Consider the following 21,693-nt stretch of genomic DNA (forward strand, 5'->3'; position numbering starts at 1 on the left):
CTCAAGGCTCCTCTGGGCTTTATGCAACTGTACTGGTTACATTCCCATGAAGCTGGCCCAGGCCTCTGCTGAGAGTGGTCTTTTTGTGGGAGGTGAATGTACTTTTCCTGGGAAATGCTCAGCTCCACCCTTCATTACCAAGAATCCCTTCAGAGGCGCACAAATATTTTCTACTGGCCACCCCAGTGGAACATGTCCCCAACGCCTTCTCTTGAGTTGAACATCCCATCACTTGGCAGTTCCTGCTCTTCCACTAACCTCCACATGCCTTCACGTGGAGCCAAGGAACCACCATATTCTCAATTCTGCACACTTCCAGGGCCATATAGCATTAGAACAAGCATAATATACACTTCAAGCTCCACTGGAACAGATTACTCCAAAAACTTTCCTCCTTGAAATTTCTAGACTAGCACTGGGCATCAGTCTATTTGTTCTTGGTATACACTTCAAAACTTCAAGAAACATATGCCAAGTTCTCCCACGTGAACTTATCACATTTTACTGGCAACACCACAGTGGACCTTCAGGTTTCGATAGCATCTCAAACATCCATCTAAAAAACAAGATGGCAGTTTCCCCTTTTTGTACCCCAATTTTTACACAATTTTCCTGTAGACTCCTTCACTCAGATTCATGAGGGGAAGTGTATCTCTCTCTATTAGGGATTTAAGAGAAAAATCTCTCTTAATGAACCTGCACTCCCAAAACATCAGTGGCCATAACTTCTTCTCCTCCACAATCATTTTCGTATATATACTGGGAAGAGGATGATGGGGTGATTGTTATGGTAATAGGGCCAGTTCTATCATGTTCCTGTGAAGAGGGAGCTTCCACCCCCCCGCCCCGCTCCATTTCTGTGAGGTCACAGATTCCTCTCCTAGAATGTGGTGACACTTGTCACCTTTTATTTTCAGTTTTGGATCTTGGCCACAATTCTAAGACACAGAAAAAAACCCCACAAACCCATCCAATCTGCTACAAATCAGTTACTTGATAAAACTGAACATTTAACTAGCAACTTAAATCTTAAAATAAAACATGCTCATAAATTTCACCTCAAAAAGCAAACAAAAGATCTGTCAAGTACTGAGCTCTATGTAATGATGCTCATGATGTAATATGGTAAGGGTGAAGTGTACAGATGACTGCAATTTACTTTGAAATGCATATTATAAAAAAGGGGTGGAGAAACATATGATAAAGCAAAAAGGTAAAATATTCATTGTAGAATCTAGGCGGTAGGTGTATGATTGTTTATGATACAATTCTCTCAACTTTCCTGTATGTTCAAAAATTTTCATTAAAAAATGCTGGGGAAAAATAAATAAATAAAATAAAATAAATGCTCATTACTTTGGACATTGATAACAAGCTGATGAAGGAGACCAGTATTTTACCCTTAAAATTCAAAATGATCTCAGATAAAGTTGGACAGACGAATGCAACTAAACAGGTAAAACTCATTAGATGAAAATATACTTATATATATATATAAAATCAGGATATGTATATATATCCTGATTATTTTCTTTTAGCACCTTCAATTCTTCTTCCATTTTAGTACTAGCTTGAGTCTGTTGCTGAAGTAACTGCTGCAATTGTTGGAAAGAAATGATGATGCCCTATAAAAAAGTATAAATATGACATATTAATTGATAAAGTTTTAAGGCAGTAGGTATGTTTCTAAACTCATTCTTAAAAATATATTTTCTAGTTTCTTAACTTATTATCTTTACAGTTAATTTCAATGCCATAATAAACAATATACTGAAATAAACTAATGGCATATTTTATTAATTTAATATTTAACATAATTTGTATTACATGATTTCTTACAAAGTATTATTTCTAAGAGTTCCTCAAATAATTAACAAAGTTTTTGAAATGGACCACAAATTCTGTGACACTACTGAAAAATGTAAAGAATTCAAAACTAAAACTTTTGTTGGTTTTCTCCCCAAATGGTAAATATTATCACTACTAAAATATATCACTGCTGGTGGGCTAGGATGGCATGGCATGCATTCAGAATCAAACAGAGGAAAAGCAGAAGAGAAAAAAAAGAAACAGGAGAAATTTTCTTTCACATATGTTTTTTTAGAATAGAATAAGTATAAATATCAAGTAAATGCAAATGAGAGTAAAATGTCCTGTAAATGCATGCTCTAAGCATACATACATTTCAATAATTATCTGCTAGTGGTCCAAACTAAGGAAAAAAACTAATTTATTTTTATTCTTTTTATTTTATTTATAAAATATTTTAATGTAATCTTTTTTCCAGCTTTATTGAGATATAATTGCCATATAACATGCAAGCTTATGGTATCCAACGTGATGATCTGATACACATATTTATTGTGATATGATTAACACAATAAGGTTAAAATCTCTATCACCACACATAATCACCAAGTTTTTTGTATGTGGTGAGAACATTTAAGACTCTCTGTATAAAATAAATAAGCTACAAGGATATATTGTACAGCACAGGGAATATAGTCAATATTTTATAATAACTTTAAATGGAGTATAATCTATAACAATTTTGAATCACTATGTTGTACATTTGAAACTAATATAAAATTGTAAATCGACTACCCCTCAACTAACTAAATAAATACTTTTAAAATAATATGTCTTCGGAGTCTCATAAAAAAAAATCTACTCTCTTAGCAACTCTCAAATATATGATACAGTACTGTTAACTAAAGTCATCATGCTATACATTCCATCCCCAGAACTAACTCATCTTACAACTGGAAGTTTGTATCTTTTGATGAACATCTCTCCATTTCTCCTCTGATTTATTTTTTAATGGGAGTATACGTGAGACCTGGTTAAAAGAGGTACACATGTATCCATTCAATACACACCAACTGAGTGCTTACTATGTGCTATGAATTGACCTAGGCATGATTCCATTTGTTACTTAACTTAGTTTATTTCCCACATTGTATTTGGTTTTTAAAATATTTACTGGCTTCCAAATTATCTTATGATTGCTTGCCTGTTTTTCTTCTTGAATATGGGTAATCTCTTCATTAATCTTCTTATTTAATTCCAATTCCTAAAAAATGTGAATAATTTTAAAGTTATGATACAAAATTCAGCAAATTGTACATTCAATTCAGTGCTTAACAAATTTGGGAGTGTGATGACCTATTATTACTCCAGAGAACCAATGTTTGATTACTGTTGAAGCAGTGACTCTAGTGAACTGAAGATGGTGTTAGATACCCAGTACAGGCTGGTGCAAACTTATAAACATTAATGTTAGAAATTACAGAATTTCTCATCTCCAAAAGCTTTCTTGAGGATACCATTATACCAGAAGATTACCTGATACCATATTAAAGTGAAAATAAAGTGGTTATAGCTAAATTTTATTATCTTAAAGTTTTGTTGATAATGCCAAAAGTTATCTAGCAGTTTTTTAAAAATTTGTAAAATCTTTACTATGTATATTAACTCTACAAAGAAGGAACGTTTTTGTATTATAATCCTCTTATTGTTTATATATCTCATAAATTTTACAAAAATGTTCATTTTATAAACATGAATATATTTAATTAAATACCATTTTGAGTCTTTCTTGAAGTTCTTGAAATTTTTGTTCTTTAATTGTTAAACTGATGTTTTCTTCTCCCATCTTATGTTGTTGACATGTGACCTTGGTCTTTATCAAGTCTGAGGTTACTTTTTTAAGTTCCTTAACATAAGAAACATCAAACAGAGAATTCAGTACACGTGTTTCATCAAAGCAAGGCACTTTTCTGACAGTTTTAAAGTTCATTTTAAACCTATCACTATAATTTACTATATTTCATATATTAAGATACTACTACTTGCCCATCAAGGTCCTTTTCCCCTAGTTTCCTTGCAAGATAATTAGCCAATGCTATTTGTAGTTATGGAATAGGCAAACGCAATGACACAAAGATAGAATGCATGATCTTTGTTCTTAAAAAGAATACACTAACTAAATGAACTAACCAACCAGAAGCAGGGTGTTTTCACTGATGACTTATTCAACAAAAATCCTTTAAGATAAAAACATGATATAAAAGATTATCAATTCCCAAGTTATTAGCAGCTAATAAGAAAAATTTATGTAAGAAATAATTATAACGTGATGAGTGCTATAATACAGGAAGGAATGTATAGAAGTATAAAGAATGAAACAGTTTGGTTGAGGGCATCAAGGAGGCATTACACAGGAAAGTGGTATTTGAACTGAGTCTTTGAAGATAAATTTTTGAAGAGGACAAAAAAATGAGTAGATATTCCAGGCAAAAAGATTCAGAAAGTACAGAAACATGAAAGAGCATATTTTTCAGGGAAACAGAACTAATATGATATGGTTGGAGCTAATATGTTATGGGTAAGGGGGAGGAGTAGAGTACTGGTAGTTGTGACTAGAAATTGGGCAAAATTCAAATATTGAAAGATTTGTAGGCCAAGCTAAAGAGTTTTAATTTTATCCTATAGACAATGAGGAATTAACCACTGAAGGATTTTGAATAAGAGAATGACATAACAAGATTTGCATTTTAGAAAAATAACTCTGGCATCATTGTAGAGGATAGACTTGAAGGGGATACAAAAGAAGTTTTCACTGTGAAGTTATATATCCACTGAGTTTAACAGATACATCCAAACACATTTAAATCCCGAAACACCAACTTCTGAATGGCGTGTACTTTATTGTACTGCTGTTCTGTGTATATTGTATATTAAATACTCAAGGATCTGATTTTCACATTCTTGATTACACAGCACCTGAACTCCCTTTGAATTTTGAAGGCCCACTAGAGAAGCCAGAAATGCCAAATACTACTTTTATAAGCATGACACCAGGCTCTGATAATCAGAAGCACTTGTCTTGGATATTGGATCAGGAACTAGTAACATAAGAACAAGAACTGTTGCAAACCTTTCTGTTGGTAGATAGCAGGGGCTGTGCTAGTTACTTCAACCTTCCATGGATAACAGTGATACTGCTGTAGCAGTAGCAGTATCTACTATGGTCAACAGTGATGGTACAAGCTGCAGTGTACAACAACTTAGTAGTGGAAGTTGGTTATATACCTTCTCTTGTTTCTGACAATTTTCCAAGTCTGAGATGACCAACATCCAAATTCCTTTGCTAAAAAAAATCATCTTACAATTAAGAATCTTGATTAATATACTTCAGTTTTTAAAAGGTTGTATTTAAGTACCGAAGTTGGTTAATTAGTGTGGTGAGATTACAGGAAATTTTTATTTTCTTCATTTTGCTGTTAAGTGTTTTCTCTTTTTTCCTACAATAAACACATATTTCTCATGTATCAGTTTTTAAATAGTATGTAAAGCTATGGAAACAGGTGCAGTCATTTAGTTATTAGTTAGAGAAAAGATGATGACAAATGACTGAGTCTTAAAGAACTCCAAGATTCATGGATTAAAGAAGCTGTTAATACAGAAGGCTGAGAAATACAGTCAACTGAGGCAGGAAGAAAACCAAGAGAATGTGGTATCAAGGAAGCTGAAAAAGGAACAGCAGAAAACAGGGCTGTCAATACCTCCACAGTTCTACATGTTATAACCTCAGCCACCTAGAGGGAAACTTGCCTGATTGATTACCTTTTACCCCCTAGTCCAAAATCCAGGAGAATGGATTCATTGGTCTTAGTTCACATATTCCCTTTAGATATGTGCACTACACAAAATGACTGCTAAAGTAACCGCGTGGGTTAAGAGATACAGCTTTATTTTCAGAAAAGCAGGCAGACAAAATAATGTACAAAGAGAACAATCAGCATGTACTGAATAATGAAAGAAGTTTTAATGAAGGAGGTAGGCCTTGAAGAATGAGTAGTATACTGGATAACCTTCATTTGTCGCTCCTGATTCACCCTCTACTTTCTCTGTGGCCTGTGTGGCATCCGTGGATACAGCAAGCAAGCTCCCTTCTCTCTGGCTTGTGGGGTTCAATCTCTGGGAGGCATCAGTAAATCAGTATGCTGGGAAGATAGAGAGATGGAGGTGTTTCCCCAGCTCCCTCCCTACATGACAACAAATTGGCAATAGCTCTGTACCTTTACCAAAGGTCACAGCTTCTGAACTGTAGCTTTCTTCTACAGCTTTACCTATAGCTCCCTCCAGGTTCCAGTATCTGCTTCCTTCCCTTGCCACCATCAGGTCTAGCTTCTATCCCTTGCTGGTTTCCCTTAACTCTGCCTACAACTCTGTAAATAGCTCTTTCATCAAACTTTTCTCAATTTCCCATACCAATGTACCATCTGTTTCCTGCCTCAATCCTGTTTAATACAAGTAAGCTGAGAGAAGGCATTTCAAGTTGGGGCAGGGAATATGGAGGAGAGAAAAGGTAAAAAGATAGGGAAAATTAAGAATTATGATAATGGCAACAAAGATTTTGGATTAAACAGAATGGAAGATGCTTATTAGGAAGTAGTAGGAAACAATGTTGAAGATGTAAAATGGGACCAGACCATGGAAGTTCTGGAAAGCCAATTTTAAAAGTTTGGGACTAAATCAACATGTTGTACACCTTAAGCTTAAACAGTGTTATATGTCAATTATATCTCAATAAAGCTGGAAAAAAAAGTTTTGGACTTGATTTGTTAGACAAAGGAGAACTATTCAATTTATCATTCCTTCTACATATGCTAAGTGTCAGTGGTTGAGAGTCCGCCTGCCGATGCAGGGGACACAGGTTCGTGCCCCGGTCCGGGAGGATCCCACGTGCCGCGGACCGGCTGGGCCCGTGAGCCATGGCCGCTGAGCCTGCGCATCCGGAGCCTGTGCTCCGCAACGGGAGAGGCCACAACAGTGAGAGGCCCGCATACCAACCCCCGCCCAAAAAAAAAAAAAAAAAAAAAACCACAACTGGAGAATAGAACACTGGCTACGAGGCTATTTTATTAATCCAGGCATGAGATGATGAATGTCTATACCACTGAGAAATGGATAATGAAAAATGAGACATTCTAAAGAAAGATATAATTGAATAGACAAAGGAAATGAAGGAAAAAAGATGATTTCAAAGCGTTTAGATGAAGCTAGAAGAAATAAGAGACCATGAAATGTGAAACAGAGATGCATGAAAATGGAAAGGAAACGAAAAATCTACTTTACTGATGAAATAGATGAAAAATCTATTAAAGACAAGAAATAAGAGAGGGACAATATTCTGAGATTCACTCTTAAGAAAGCCAAAAAGCACAAATCACAAAGCCTAAGCCATAGGCTGTTACTGTTCTAAAAAAAACCATTCATTTATTATTTTTCAAAGTATAAAAGGTTACATATGATGAATTCCCTCAAATGAAGTTTCAAGGTATCAGTGATGGTTCACCTTCATAGGCAGCAAGATGGTTTCCTTTGAAAGGAGAGTTGCATGATTTTTTTTTTTTTTTGGCAGCAGGAGGAGGAAGCATGGGGAGAATAAAGAATCAATCCAATGGGTGACCTACAGTAAGTCATAAAAGGCGATGACCTGCAGGCAGTTGAAAATACGGAACTGGAGATTAAAAGAAATGTGAGGCTAGAAATATAGATATGAAGTCATCTATATGAAGTGAATGATGGAATTAAGGAGGATGAGCTAATTGAAAAAAAGAATATGAAGAAAAGAAAGAGACATTATGATACAGCTTTGGAGGAATTGGAAAAAAAAAAAGATAATCTGGGAACCGGAGGAATTTACTTGTACCCAAAGACCCTTAAAAAGTGAACTATCACACAGATGTTCAAAATTAATACATTTTATATTTTAAACATCATTTTGTACAAAATACAATATTCTGTAATGAAAAGCATGAATTGTCAGTATAAGTTAGGATGCTTTGGTTATAACTATCAGAAAACCATACTTAAACCATTAAATAATAATGAGGTAATTTAGGTATTCCACAGCAACTGTCTCTTCCTGGAACTCTTACTAAAGAGTAAGAGAATTTTTCTTTGAACCACCTCCTGCTAGCCAGAATTAGATCACATGCTCATTCCTGAACCAAATACTGGCATAAGGAATGGAGATGATATTAATTGGCTTAGAGACCGACTGATCATATGAGGTGCACTAGATGTTGAGGAATTATCACAATATCCACTACATGAAGAATTTCAAATAACATTATAAAATTTATAGGTTGTTTAGAATATTACTGACTACAAATAGTACACAGTACAAAGTGAGGATAAATGGAGACTTTTTTACAAGATGCTTGACTCTGAATAATTCAACTAACTGTTGGATCCAGTTAACGGTTTTTAAATTGTGCTCTGAGAAGTCCTAGTGGTTCCATGGAGCCCCTCCACAGCTGCTGATAGAGAAGAAAGAGCCAACTTGCATGGCTCCAGTGTTCCTAAAACTCTCCCTTCAAGCACAAGTAGCTCTACTTTGTTTTAATACTGAGTTTCCACATCTTTAACAGAAGGTTCTACAACTCAAAGAAAGATAAAAACCAGTAGATCAGATGATCCTTATGATTCCATGAAATTTAGAGAAGATCTGAAGAAGACAAATAGTTGGGAGAGAACTAGTCATTGTAAAAACAGAATATAATTCAAGCACGAAGGGGGAAAAAGCAATTAATGAGTTGGAAGAAATTTCAGACTTTCCTATCTGATAAAAAATTTATCAGATGAGGCAATGTTTTAGTTGTCTTGAAAGCCTATGCATATAACCCACCTATAGTTATGGTGCAGAAAAACTGCACCATCAAAATATGCCTTAATTTTAACCTAATTTCACTTGCAAGTAACAATAATCCCATAAATTTCTATGCATGTTAAACTTTCTGAAGTGCTTTTCCACATATTATTTTATATTTGTTACACATATATAAAACAGGAAAGGCAGACATCATTAAATTCATATTGCAAATGAGAATATAAGGAGAAAAGCAACACTAGTTATGATCTAAGTCATGTACCTCCTTTGGATGACTATAGTTGAAAGGTTTAGTTTTAGAGAAAAAAGGTAAAGTATGAGTTAAAATAAACAGAATAAATGAGAAATATTATGCAGGGAATTATGTGTAGGCAGAAATAGGCCAATGGACTGGGTGAAGTAATGGAGACTAAAACACTAGAGGTCAATCTAAGAACAGAGTGGGGTATGTAAATGGTACAGGTGATAGAAAAGGATGCTCTGGTGGGAGAAGGAGAAGGGCTGAATGACAGAGCCCAAAGGAAGCAGTATTTAATGATAAGTTTCAAGGTAATGGAAATACTAGTCTAGATACAAAGAGTCAAGGTCTATGGGGACCTAGTAGTTTAGGAGGATGAATATTAGCAACTTCCCCTTTTAATAAACATATGCTTTCTAATGGTGAATGAAGCAGAGAGGAAACTTACACGGATGAATTGCTTATACTGTTACTGTTACCAGTAGAATGGTTAAGATCACAGGTTCTGGAGCCAAATTTGTTTGGGTTCCAAACCTCATTCTATTTTCCTTGTTGTGTAACTTTAGGTAACTTACTTAAATGCATTCTGTCTCAAGCTCCTCATCTGTAAAATGGAGATATAATTTTTTAAAACACTAACAAAGTGCCTGGCATGTAATAATCTATGCAACAAGTATTTGTTGAGCATCTGCTATGTTCTAGGCACTGTTACCTGTTATTACTACTAAGGTGAATTCAAGGGATTCTATGATTATTTTCTCTACTTTTAGAATAAAGTGGTCTGAAGTCCTAATGGTGTTATGAATAAGTATTCTTTATTTAAAGAATTAAGATTCATTATTTCATAACTGATTACAATAAGAGATTTTTTGTAGACTATGAACATCTCAAGGAAAAGAACCACGTTTCATACTTATCCCATAGAACGTAATACAGTCAGGGATCTAAGAAGAACCAAAAATTTTAATGAACATAAGAAGAAAAGAGTGATGAACATGATATTAAAAAAATGTGACACCTTTGCCTAATATAAGATTTGATGAAATCAAAGTTGATTTATTCAGGATAAAGCAAATGGCAATAAAAATACTTGGTGACAGCAGTCAATGTCAGCCAAATAAGACTATTGTTAATGACATGATAGTTCATAGTCAATTTGTAAAATTGTATAGAAAGTGGTAGGCGTAGTATAGTGCTCAGTGTATTGTATAGCACATAGGAAAGTACAGTGCTGGGGGTTTAATCACTGATTGAACGAGATGGCTTCCTCTGATCAAGGTAACAACCACAACCCTGTAGACCACCATGTTATAAACAGATGCTTCTCATTTAAATGTGAACAGACCACTAAAATTTTCTTATCGATGATAAAAAAATAAAGCTTAGTAGGTGGTGAGTCACTAACATCATGCTAACTTTAAAAGAACAGCAATAAATAAATAAAAGAACAGCATATTTTGGGGCTAGAACCTTGACTGTCTTAATCAACAACCCTAAACTTGTGAGATTAAAATGGGTTAATTCTGCATTACAAATTCAGGTCCAAGAATATTCTACAAAACAACAATTACAGACATAAGACAATATAATAAAACATTCTAGTTCATAAGCCATATGGTCATTGACTCAACAAACTTCCTGAATAAACGAATTTATTGATCTTATTATATCCACCTTGGATAAACATTCAAAAACAGGATGATAGTTAAATTGACTATGCGTACTGAAGGATACAAAACTAAAGACAGTCATTTCAGCAATTAATTTAAGTTTTTAAAAATTTAAAAGAGATTAGTTCAAAGGAAAAATATCTGTTAGAGTACCTCAAAGTTTTAATCTCAACTCAGATTTTCAGGATGTTTGACTAATACTTATGTTGTTTCTTGTTATTTAATCAAACACCACCTGAGTAATAAAAAATCTTTTATGCTGAACTGATTTTTTTAAAAGACACCAATGATATTAGGTTTAAAATAATGTACATCTTTCTTTGCTTTGCACATGGTGTTCTAAAACCTTGCTTTCAAGCTGCTTTTTTGTGCACTAAAATGGTAATTTTTAAAAGAAAACTTCCAACAATTTTTCTGAATTTAAAATTCTTTTATATTGGGTTTTCCTGGAGCAAGATACACCTGTATAAAGTAAACAACTTAGAAATTAATTAGATGGCTTGTTTTAAATTAGTGTTCTGTTCTAGATTCACTCCTAAGATACAATGTCCTATTGATAAAAATATAATTAAACTGAGGTATATGGCTAAAACGTAAAGTAGCTTACAATTCTCTGAATTAAAAAAAAGGATTGGTTTTCTAAAAGTTTTTCTTCTGCCTAGGTTACAAAGTGCAACAAATGTCTTATGTCTTTCTGTCAATACATTTTTCCACAACTGAAAGCATGGAGCTGTTGTAATCAGCTAAGTTTTACAGAAGATACTCTAAAATACATCAATTCCTATTACAATAACTGTTATAAAACAACAGGGAAGTGGGAAGGGAGTGGCAAGGGGCAAAAACCCAGTATGTGGCTGACAAAAGTAAAAACTAATCTTTTCTTAAGTCTTTCTTTTTCTTTTATATATTAATTATGTAATCTTAATAGCATATTAAATTAAAAGCAGAGACCTTCACAAAATGATTTTCGACTGAAAGTATGTTTTTGAATTTATAGCTCTTATAGCTTTTAAATATCCTGAACTTTTAGTACATTGTCTGTTTTCTAACCATTTTATTCAAAGCTGTTAGTGCAGCAAATAAGCATGCAGCACATGCTTTGATCTCATTAAATTACAACTTATAGTTCCTAGAGTCATAAATATCAAGCCCTTTTCTCCTTTACCCCTCCTCTTCTGGTATGAGGTAGTCTGTTAAATATCACTATCTCCTTGAGTCCTCTGACGTTTACTCAGACAAATAGCAGAGGTTATGAATGCTGCTCACAGATAGTATCAGGAATTCTTCATGATTGCCATAATGGTGAACCCAGCATTCAGAACTGTAATACTTAGTTTTATCTAACAAGTAAGTTTGGTCTGTTTAACTTTGTTCCACAAAAGGAAAAAAAAAAAAAAAAGAATTCCATCTTATCACAAACCAGTAACTTAACTGTCCTGGACATAATCATAGAACAGCATAAAAGAAAAATAAAAGTTATCTTTGGAAAAATTAATGATTAAAAGTGTTAACTGAGTAATGGAAAACAATGTTAGTAGGCTCGATTAGCCTCTGAAAAAGAAAATCAAAACAGAAAACACTATTCTTAAAGTTAAAAATTAAGGCTACACTAAAAACTACAAAATTATTGTACCTAGTATGTCTGAAATATTAAAAACTATCTGTTTAAAAATATATTTGTAAATTCTTACCCTTTCAGCTTCTCGAACTTGGAACTCTCAAAGGTAGTAACATTCTCTCACCTTACCCTTCTCTACAATCTCTCTTCCAAGAACTATTTAGCAGCATGATTACTGACTTAATGCTTTCTATAGAGACAGAGGCCACCATCACATGACACCTCAGTACATTTAGGCAGCCCTGGCCAAGGCTGCAAGACCTGGGAAAAGGGGGCAAGTGTGCTCATGAGCAACACTATTCCACTTGTGTACAGAGACATTCTTTACTCCTTTCACAAAAATCCAGCAAGGGAAATGCTCCATGGATGTACATGAGCCTCATCTCCATCTACAGGTCAGTCTTAAACTATACATTAGAAATACAAGTCTATTACATTACAATGCAACATTTGTTCTTATTTAATGAAAAAAAACATAATTTAATAGAGAAATTTATGAGGTATAATATTTTCATAATAATGCAAAAACTAACTGAATAAAGCACATATGACTATTTTAATATAATCATCAAATTAATGATCTAACCACTTAAGACACTGACAACAATATTAAACAAAAAATGAACCAAAGAGATATCACTGAAAACATGCTTATTCACAACTACTCAGTCAGTATTATTTATTTATATTTGCTTTCAAAGTTTATATTGATAAAAATGAATGGTCCATTTGACAATTCTGATTTGAAATGACAGACGAAATTTTCAAATTACAGCTTTTTCTCCTTGTATCATAAGAACCATCTCTAATATTCTTAAATGTGACTGAAAAGAAATATTCTTTACATATAAACTGTCCTCTTGGGACTTCCCTGGTGGTCCACTGGTTAAGAATCCACCTTCCAATGCAGGGGACGTGGGTTCGATCCCTGGTCAGGGAAGGAAGATCCCACATGCCAGGGGGCAACTAAGCCCGCACGCTCTAGAGCCCGCACACCACAACTAGAGAGCCTGCACGCCAATTAGAGAGAAGCCCGTGCATTGCAACAAAGAGCCCACGCGTAACAACGAAAGATCCCACATGCCACAACAAAGACCCCGCACACTGCGACTAAGACCCGATGCAGCCAAATAAATAAATATTTTTTAAAAACCTATCCTTTTAGGTAGTTTGCTAGATAGAGAGAAGATTTTTAAGGGCTAGGCACATACACTTATTACCATTCTAATATTCTGTACTGGGCTACCCCTATGCTCTTACTTTCTGATCCCTCGGGTATAAGGAGAGAGTCCAAGGAATTTGAAACCAATTTGTTGGCAGTTATAAGAACAAGACCTAGATATAACAGAGTTACAAATATTAATGGTCTTTGAACTCTGGCTTAGCATTCAGAAGTCACGTCAATCTTTAGCCCCTGTGGTCCTGCTTTCCTGGAAATGGTACTAAAAGATAAAGTAGTAAAATTTCCTGATTTCTTGAATTACATATTAAAGTATATGTCATTCATCTGGTAGCACAAACACTCTTCAAAACTTAAGCCTGTGTCTCTGTAAATAATAAGTTGTCTTAATAAATTTTTAATTTTTGTAAAATTATAGTTAAATATAAAAACAGAGGGTCTTCTGGTTTCTGGTCCAGCATGTAATGAGCTAGTTAGAAGTTTCCACTTGATCCCACCACAAGTAAAAAGCTGAACTGAAAATCAACAACTCCTCTTACATCTGCTAGACAAATGAGGTCATAAGGCAAATTGCTGCCTCAAAAATTGGAGAGATGGACAGGTAAATACAGAGAATCAGAAACAGAAACCTCCACAGGAACCAATGCCAGGGTAGGAAAAACGGAACTGTAATTGACTAATTCCCAGAGGCTCAGAGTGGACAATTCAGAGTTAAAAAATTCAGCGGACACAGTCATTGGGGGTCTCAAACTTTTGTGAAATTTTACCTCCAGGTCCTCTCATACTGAATATCAGAGAAAATTCCCTCCTGCTAAAAGCAGGAGGAAAAGGAGAGAAAAAGTAACCATTTTGAATACACCAACTCATTTTTTTCTTATCAACAAGTCCTGCCCTCAGGAGAAACTATTTGACCTGAGTCTAAACTACCTGAGGGAAGGGTAATATCCAACTCTATCCCCCTCCAACCATCCTTGTGCCGTATGGGGTGGGTGGGCAGGGACTGAGAAACACTGGTGAAATTCACAGTCCAGGGACAACAGGCTCATCTAATCATCGGGCACCCATCCCCCTATCTTACCACTACATTACTATATGCCTATTGACTGCAGTTTCTTTCACCCAGTATATCATGTCTGCCTTCCAACAAATAAATTACAAGGCATACTATAAGGCAAAAGACACAATTTGAAGAGACTGAACAAGCCTCAGAACCAGAGTCAGATATGGCAGGAATATTAAAACTATCAGACCTGAAATTTTTTAAAACTATGATTAATATGCTAAAAGCTTTAATGGAAAAAACAGACAAAACATGGGAGAACAGATGGATAATGTAAATGGAGAGATGGAAATTCTAAAAAAGAATAAAAATGAAATGCTTCATATCAAAAACACTGCAACAGAAACGAAGAATGACTTTGATGGTCTCAATAGTAGACTGGACAAAGCTGAGTAAATAACCTCTGAGCTTGAGAATATGACAATAGAAATTCCAAAACTGAAAACAAAGAGTAAAGAATGAAAAAGCATAAGAGACTATCCATCGCCTGCGGGTCAGCTAATGTAACATATGCAAATTGTAACGTATACATAATGGGAGTACCAGAAGGAGATGAAAGAAAGAAAAAGAAGCAGTATTTGAAGCACTGATGATTGAGACTTTCCCCAAATTAATGTCAGACACCAAACCACAATCCAAGAAGCTCAGAGAACATCAAGAAGAAAAAGTGACTAAAAAAATTAAACCCAGGGGCTTCCCTGGTGGCACAGTGGTTGAGAGTCCGCCTGCCAATGCAGGGGACACGGGTTCGTGCCCCGGTCTGGGAAGATCCCACGTGCCGCGGAGCGGCTGGGCCCATGAGCCATGGCCGCTGTGCCTGCGCGTCCAGAGCCTGTGCTCCGCAACGGGAGAGGCCACAGCAGTGAGAGGCCCGCATACCGCAAAAAAAATAAAAATAAAAAAATTAAACCCAGGCATATCATATTCCAATTTTAGAAAATCAAAGATATTTAAGTGACACTCAGTAAATGTTGTTTCAAAGCATTTATTCAGTGTCAGTAAAGACAGGTACTTAATTCTCTCAGGGATAAGGAGGTGGTCCAAAGTGGTATTATTTCAGCTGGGGCTTTGAAAAGATTAGGAAAAGGAAGTAAGTCATTCTCTGTAGAAAGAACAAGGCTTTGCCTACTTCACCTTGCTCTCATACCGTTCTCCCCTGTTATCAGTGGGGATATTTTTAGTTGCAAATAATGGAAAATTAAACTGGCCCTAAGGAAACTGGCTTAAAATAATGCGGATTTACTGGCTCACATAACTGAAAAGTCTAGAGGCAGGGCAAGTGCAGGGTTGGTCCATTCAGGAACTCAAAAGTGTCATCAAAGAACAGGTTTCTTTATATCACAGCAATTTGGCATCCACATTTCAAGTTCCTCCTTTTTAGCTTCTCATGATTGTAGGATGACTGCCAGCCCCAGTAGGAGTTACATTCTTCCTGGTTTATAACCACCGGGTAAGGTCATTTATCCACTCCTAAGCCAAAGACTGTGGCTAGAGTAATGAAATATGTTTATGGCCTTGTGCCAATTTAGAGCTCCTCTCTAAAGCTGGAGGCATCAAAACAAAACTCTGGATAAGTTTAGAAAGGAGAAAGGGGATATTGATGCTCAGTAAGCTACCAATAAATATCCAATGCACTCCTTCACTCAAAATGCTCCAGCCATACCAGACTTTTTCTTGTTCCTCATATACATTAAACTCTTTCCTGTCTCAAGGCTTTTGCTGTTCCCTTGCCTGAAACATCATCCTCTTCCCTCCCCCACCACTTTACCCCCAATGTAATGAAGTCATCTATGATAATGTCATCACATCCTCTACTTTTTCTTCATATCACTTATAACAGTTTTAACTTACTTGATCTGTGTGATGGTTTTATGTGTAACTCCTCCATTGGACTATAACTCAAAGAAGCAGGAGCATGTTTCATTTTCTTCATACCTGTACCCTAAGTGCCATATAGTACCTGGCACACAGAGCCACTCAAAAGTTGAATGAATGAATGAATGGTGCTAATGAGATTAACATATAGTGAATGCTTATTGGTTATTCATATCATCATAAAAATGCATGCCACTGGTCACACGTCAAAGAAACAATATTTTGAATGGGTTAGAACAAATTCATTCATTGCATTTATTGAAATCATAACTCAAAGTTTATAAATCTGTATTTAAAACATTTCATTTATCTTTATACAAAAAAACCCACCCAACTTTTCTGGTATTATTTCATAAAACTAGTTTTATATAATACAATAAACTATATCAATCATACCTTCTTTAAACTGCATATTTCAGATTCTTGTTTTTTATTTAAAGCTGAAAGTCTTTTGTTTAACTGTATTGCTTCTTGTACTGTAACATGAAAGACACTTAGGAAAACATTACATTCATTGTACATTTTAAGGAAATATTACTAACATGGACAAGGAAAATAGCCTCAATGCAATATATATAATTATTACTGAATTTAATAATATTAATTAAACTGCCATTTACTATTACCAGTATCAGATAAGTTCAATTTATTCATTATAAATAAGTCCATTTAAACATTTCCTCTTAAATATGTTAAGTTTAAATAAGATAGCACCTACCATTTTGCTCTAACTTTTCATGATTCTCTTTTACTAGTCCAAATTGACCTGTTATTGTAGCATAGTATTTCTCAATTTCATTCAGTTGCTTCTGATGATCTTCTTTAGCCAGAAAATGTAACTGGACTTTTTGTTCCTATTTTGAAGAGTTATTTTAAATGTTATACATATATAACACATACATACATATATATATATACACACACATATTTATTAAACATACATAACAATTTATTGTTTTTAATAACTGTTGTTATTAACATAAGTATGTCATGAAAAAGTACTCTCTGAGTACACCTTAGAGAGGAAATATTAGTTAGGTTCTAAATCTAGGTAAAATTAAAGCATTTTTTTTTTCCTGTAACAAAATAGTCACTTAAAGTTATATTTTCCTTGTTAATAATTTCTTTTTCAAAATCAATTGGTTGTTTTATTTACCGAAAAGTTAATTAGTCCAGTACAGCACTAAGCAAAGTGAGGAGAATATTATTAAAGCAATACTCCTGATTATTTAGGAAACAATTTTTTTCTCTAAATGCTGGCATAATGTACATTATCAAAACTCAGATAAATTTTCTGAGATTAATATTAATGAATATAGCACCTTCTCACTGCATTAAAAACTGGAACAATGAGAACAATATCTATCAGTGATAGGGAGACAATATAGTATAGCAGAAAGTTTACTTAAGCTAGGAGACACAGTTGGTAAAAATTAGACCCTATATATAATATAATATGGGCCTTCACTGCTTTCAGCTAAAGGAGCTTGTTTTACCATACTTAGAAAAATGACTTAAAATTTTTAGAAGAAATATTATGTTAACAGAATCAATAACACTCTTTGAAAGTTTTTATTCTGGCATTAGCAGAATCATTGATTTCACAACTTTCATTCATTTCTGCCACACATTTCAGTTTCTACTGAGAGAGGATAAACAAAGAACAGTGTAGCCCATCAATAGTCACTCAGTAATTACTTTCTGAATGAACTGTTGTCTCACAGAGTTCTGACAGTGGCAATTTGTTACATTTGCCTGGACAGCATCTATTTCCCTTACCCAAAAGTAACACATTTTCAAGTATTTCCTTGAAATACTTCTTCATTGCAATCTAGTAGATCAAATTCAGGGGTCCTATTCTCCCCCTAGTCAAGTATAGGGCATATTACTCCAAATAAACCAATTGATTTCTACATTCTTGGAATCTGAATCTTGATCAAAAAAGACTATAAAGCTAAAGAAATTCAGTGGTGATCCTATCCAGACTGATATGAGACCTCCTCCATCCTGGGTTCCTACATCCTGCTTCTCAAACCCCGGAATTAACCTAGTCCCTGTTCATTTTCAAAACCATTCTTGACTCTCTGATTGATTGCAAGTGTCTCCACTAAATTTCCTTTTGCATAAGTTAACCAGAGCCATTTTGTACTTCTTAACACCAAAGTACAGGCAGTATAGTAGAGTGGTCAAAAGCTATTCTGCCTATGTTTAAATCTTGCCTCTGTAATTTAGTTGCTGTGTGACCTCAGGAAAATTATCTACCCTGTCTTTAAAATAGAGATTATACCAGTATCTCCCTCATAGGGTTGTTGTGAAGATAAGACAAATTAATGCCTACAGAGCACTAAGAACAGAGCCTATCACATACCAAGTACAATATAATGTTTTGTTATTACTATTCCTTAAATGATAAAAGTGCCTTCAATAGCCTAATTTTTATTTGGACTAAGAATAGCCCTCTCTAATATTAATAAGGAACACACATCATAATTTAAGTTGTACCTAACTATATTAACTTGGCAAATCTGGTGAAAATCTTAACTTTTCAAAGATTTTTTTAAACAATTTTAAGCAAAGTGGTAAGTACACTGGCAATGGTTATGAAAGATGAGTTAAATTTTTCTCATGCACTTCTATGGGCTTTTCAAATTCACTACTTAGTCATTTGAATTAAGCATGCAGCAGTTATAAATTCAAACAAGTTGACAAGTGCACTTACCCCTGAGATCTTATGCTTATCTGGGTAGTCACTATTATCAATAACTAAACAATGAACAATAATGACCCATATTCTGTTCCTCTCAAATACCACTTAATTCTCTAGAGAATTATACTCCTTTCAGGAGATGTGTAGAAACCCAATACAATTTCACTAAAAATTGGTCTAAAGACATTTTTTTCAATTCAGTGAATTCTTTCAATTTTTCAAGTCAAATCAATTTTTAGATAGCCTTTATGAGAATACCATCTACTACATATTAATACACATTAATACTGTTAATGTCTGCAAAGGTTAACTAATCCCGGGAAGTAAAAATGCAGCAAAGATCAAAGTGAGTTCATAGGTGTTCTCTACATACATAGAACTCTGTACACATTAGATTAGTTTGTAACATACTCTATCCCAACATCCTTTGCTTGAAGCCAAATTTGAATTAAAATGCAGTTTCATTTGTTTGCATGATACAATTCTGATTTTCAAATACATTAGTCTATACAATGGCCATGATAAATGCTATAAAGACGTTTAAATCACAATGGGTACCTACAGCTCATTAGCTCATACAGGCCTATATGCGGCTGTTCACATATAAACCTACTTGGCTGCCCTGATTTAGTTTTGATAATGAGATGAAGAGGGCAGCTTGCCACTAACTGCATGACTGTCAGCAAATAGTTTAAATTCTTTGGGAAGCAACAACAAAAAGCAGATTGGTAACACCTGCCTGAGAAAGCTAAGAACATTATAAAGAATAATACAACTAAATTGATGGTGTTATTATAACTTTAACATTACATACTATAGCATAATAAAGATTATTTTATTGCAATGACTAAGAAATGGCTAAGTATGTAGTGCTTTTGTTCTTTTTACCTGTCTGAATTGGGTCAAGTTATTTTCTCTTTCATACACTTTTACTACTAAATGCAAAGACTGTCAACAAGAAAATAATATCAGGATTGCCTGCTTTCCAAATACATACGTACCTCATTTTAAACAATTTTAATCTTTGAAAATCAAGATTAGAGAAAGACAGCACATGCATAATTACAAGTGTGTGTGGGCTAAAAGTTTACTTAAAAGCCTCTTAAGGCATTTAAAATAAGAATAATTTAAAAATAACATTTACACCCAACTTTTCAGAACTATACTTACTAATAAAAGCCATAGCTGCTCATTTCCCTCATTTCTTATTTCCTTATAGAGACTGATTTGAAAACTTCTGGAGATAAAATTAATTTCCCTTAAAACAATTAGTTTGTTATAAGTAAATTGTAGAGAAAAAGATTCAAAACCCCAAAACAAACTTCATATATTCCTCATTTCTATTTTTGCAACTTACCTTTTAATTTCTTCAATATAAACCCAAAATAAATCAATGGATTATAAAACTCACTTTTTAAAAACCCATGGCATCTTTCCTAGGATATTGATACTTTCACCTTTTTAGTCACAACATTAGGTATATACTACTTAAAAAAACTAAAGTTACATATTTTATGTGTACAGATGTATATAATTATTATAATCATGAAGATTACTTCCAGACAAGTCTTTAGTCTAAAAATATTCTACTCTGAAAGAAAATATGTGGTAATTCCAAATCTCATCAAAACCTTCAATACTGAAAAATTGTTTTAATTTAATAAAGACAAAATAAATTATTCTTATAAGTCTTTTCTTTAAAGGAAAGTGATATACAAAAAAGAAACTATAACTAAGAGATGGTTGGATAAATTTTTATTTTGTTCGTTAAGCTCTATTGGCAACTCAATTACACAACATAGTCACCTATACAGTAATTATGGGAACAAAGCAGGGAAGATTTTCATCAATGACCAAATCAATTAATTTGATGTTCTATAGTTTATTTTTATCATATTTAGTTGCATTTGTTTTATTGGTAATGATCAATGTGATCATTTGTTCAAGAGAAAATCTGGGTACTTTTAGAGCTAGATGAATCTTTCCATTCATAATTGTGTTAATTTATCTAGAGACATACCACCTCTACATGAAAATCACCTTATTGAATTCCCACAAGACAGAAATTTTCTAGTAGTTAAGAGCTTGCCTATAGGAAATCATGAACTTGTTTAAAAGTGTCTTAATACTATTTTTAAAATTATTTCTTTTGGGACACTTATCAATTGCTCCCCAAAGTCCTGCCTTGGCACAAGTGACCATCTTGTTTCATGTCTTGCACATAGTCAAATAATATCAATATAAAAGGATAATGTGCTGATTTGAATAAAATTAACTGGATTACTGAATACTGTTTAGTACTTTGAATAAAGAAAAGGTCACCTGAATTATGTAAGAATAATGTAAAAAGAATAATGTAAGAATGTTTAGAAAAAGGTTTATTTTTAACTTTTAAATCCATCATCTAAAATATACATAATATTCTGCCAAAATTGGCATGAAATATTGTATATCTATCAATATATAAAATTATTTTAATGTAAAGTGATTTATTTAATGCTTTGAACTGTCAGAAAAAATATAACTATAATTCAAATTTTAGTAGGTTCTTAAGAGTCTTAAATTCACATTAACAAAATGTTCAAAAGTGACCAAAAACTATCAAAAGTATATTGCATGTTTCCATGTTTTTTTAAGATTATAAGTATCTGTTTGATGAAAT

The 21,693-nt window shown here is 33.8% G+C and overlaps 1 protein-coding gene across 1 annotated transcript in view; it reads right to left on the reverse strand.

The window, feature by feature from the left end:
• CCDC73 (coiled-coil domain containing 73) overlaps positions 1-21,693 on the reverse strand; it is a 106,177-nt gene that overhangs the window by 39,574 nt on the left and 44,910 nt on the right. The window contains exons 7-11 of the mRNA XM_065882877.1: positions 17,043-17,178; positions 16,721-16,800; positions 3,584-3,715; positions 3,014-3,073; positions 1,524-1,625 (exon numbers count right to left, since the gene is read on the reverse strand). Of these exons, the coding sequence (XP_065738949.1) occupies positions 1,524-1,625; positions 3,014-3,073; positions 3,584-3,715; positions 16,721-16,800; positions 17,043-17,178 (510 nt within the window). The remainder of the gene's footprint in view (positions 1-1,523; positions 1,626-3,013; positions 3,074-3,583; positions 3,716-16,720; positions 16,801-17,042; positions 17,179-21,693) is intronic.

Source organism: Phocoena phocoena, chromosome 8 (genome assembly GCF_963924675.1).
Source record: "Phocoena phocoena chromosome 8, mPhoPho1.1, whole genome shotgun sequence".
Classification (NCBI taxonomy): domain Eukaryota; kingdom Metazoa; phylum Chordata; class Mammalia; order Artiodactyla; family Phocoenidae; genus Phocoena; species Phocoena phocoena.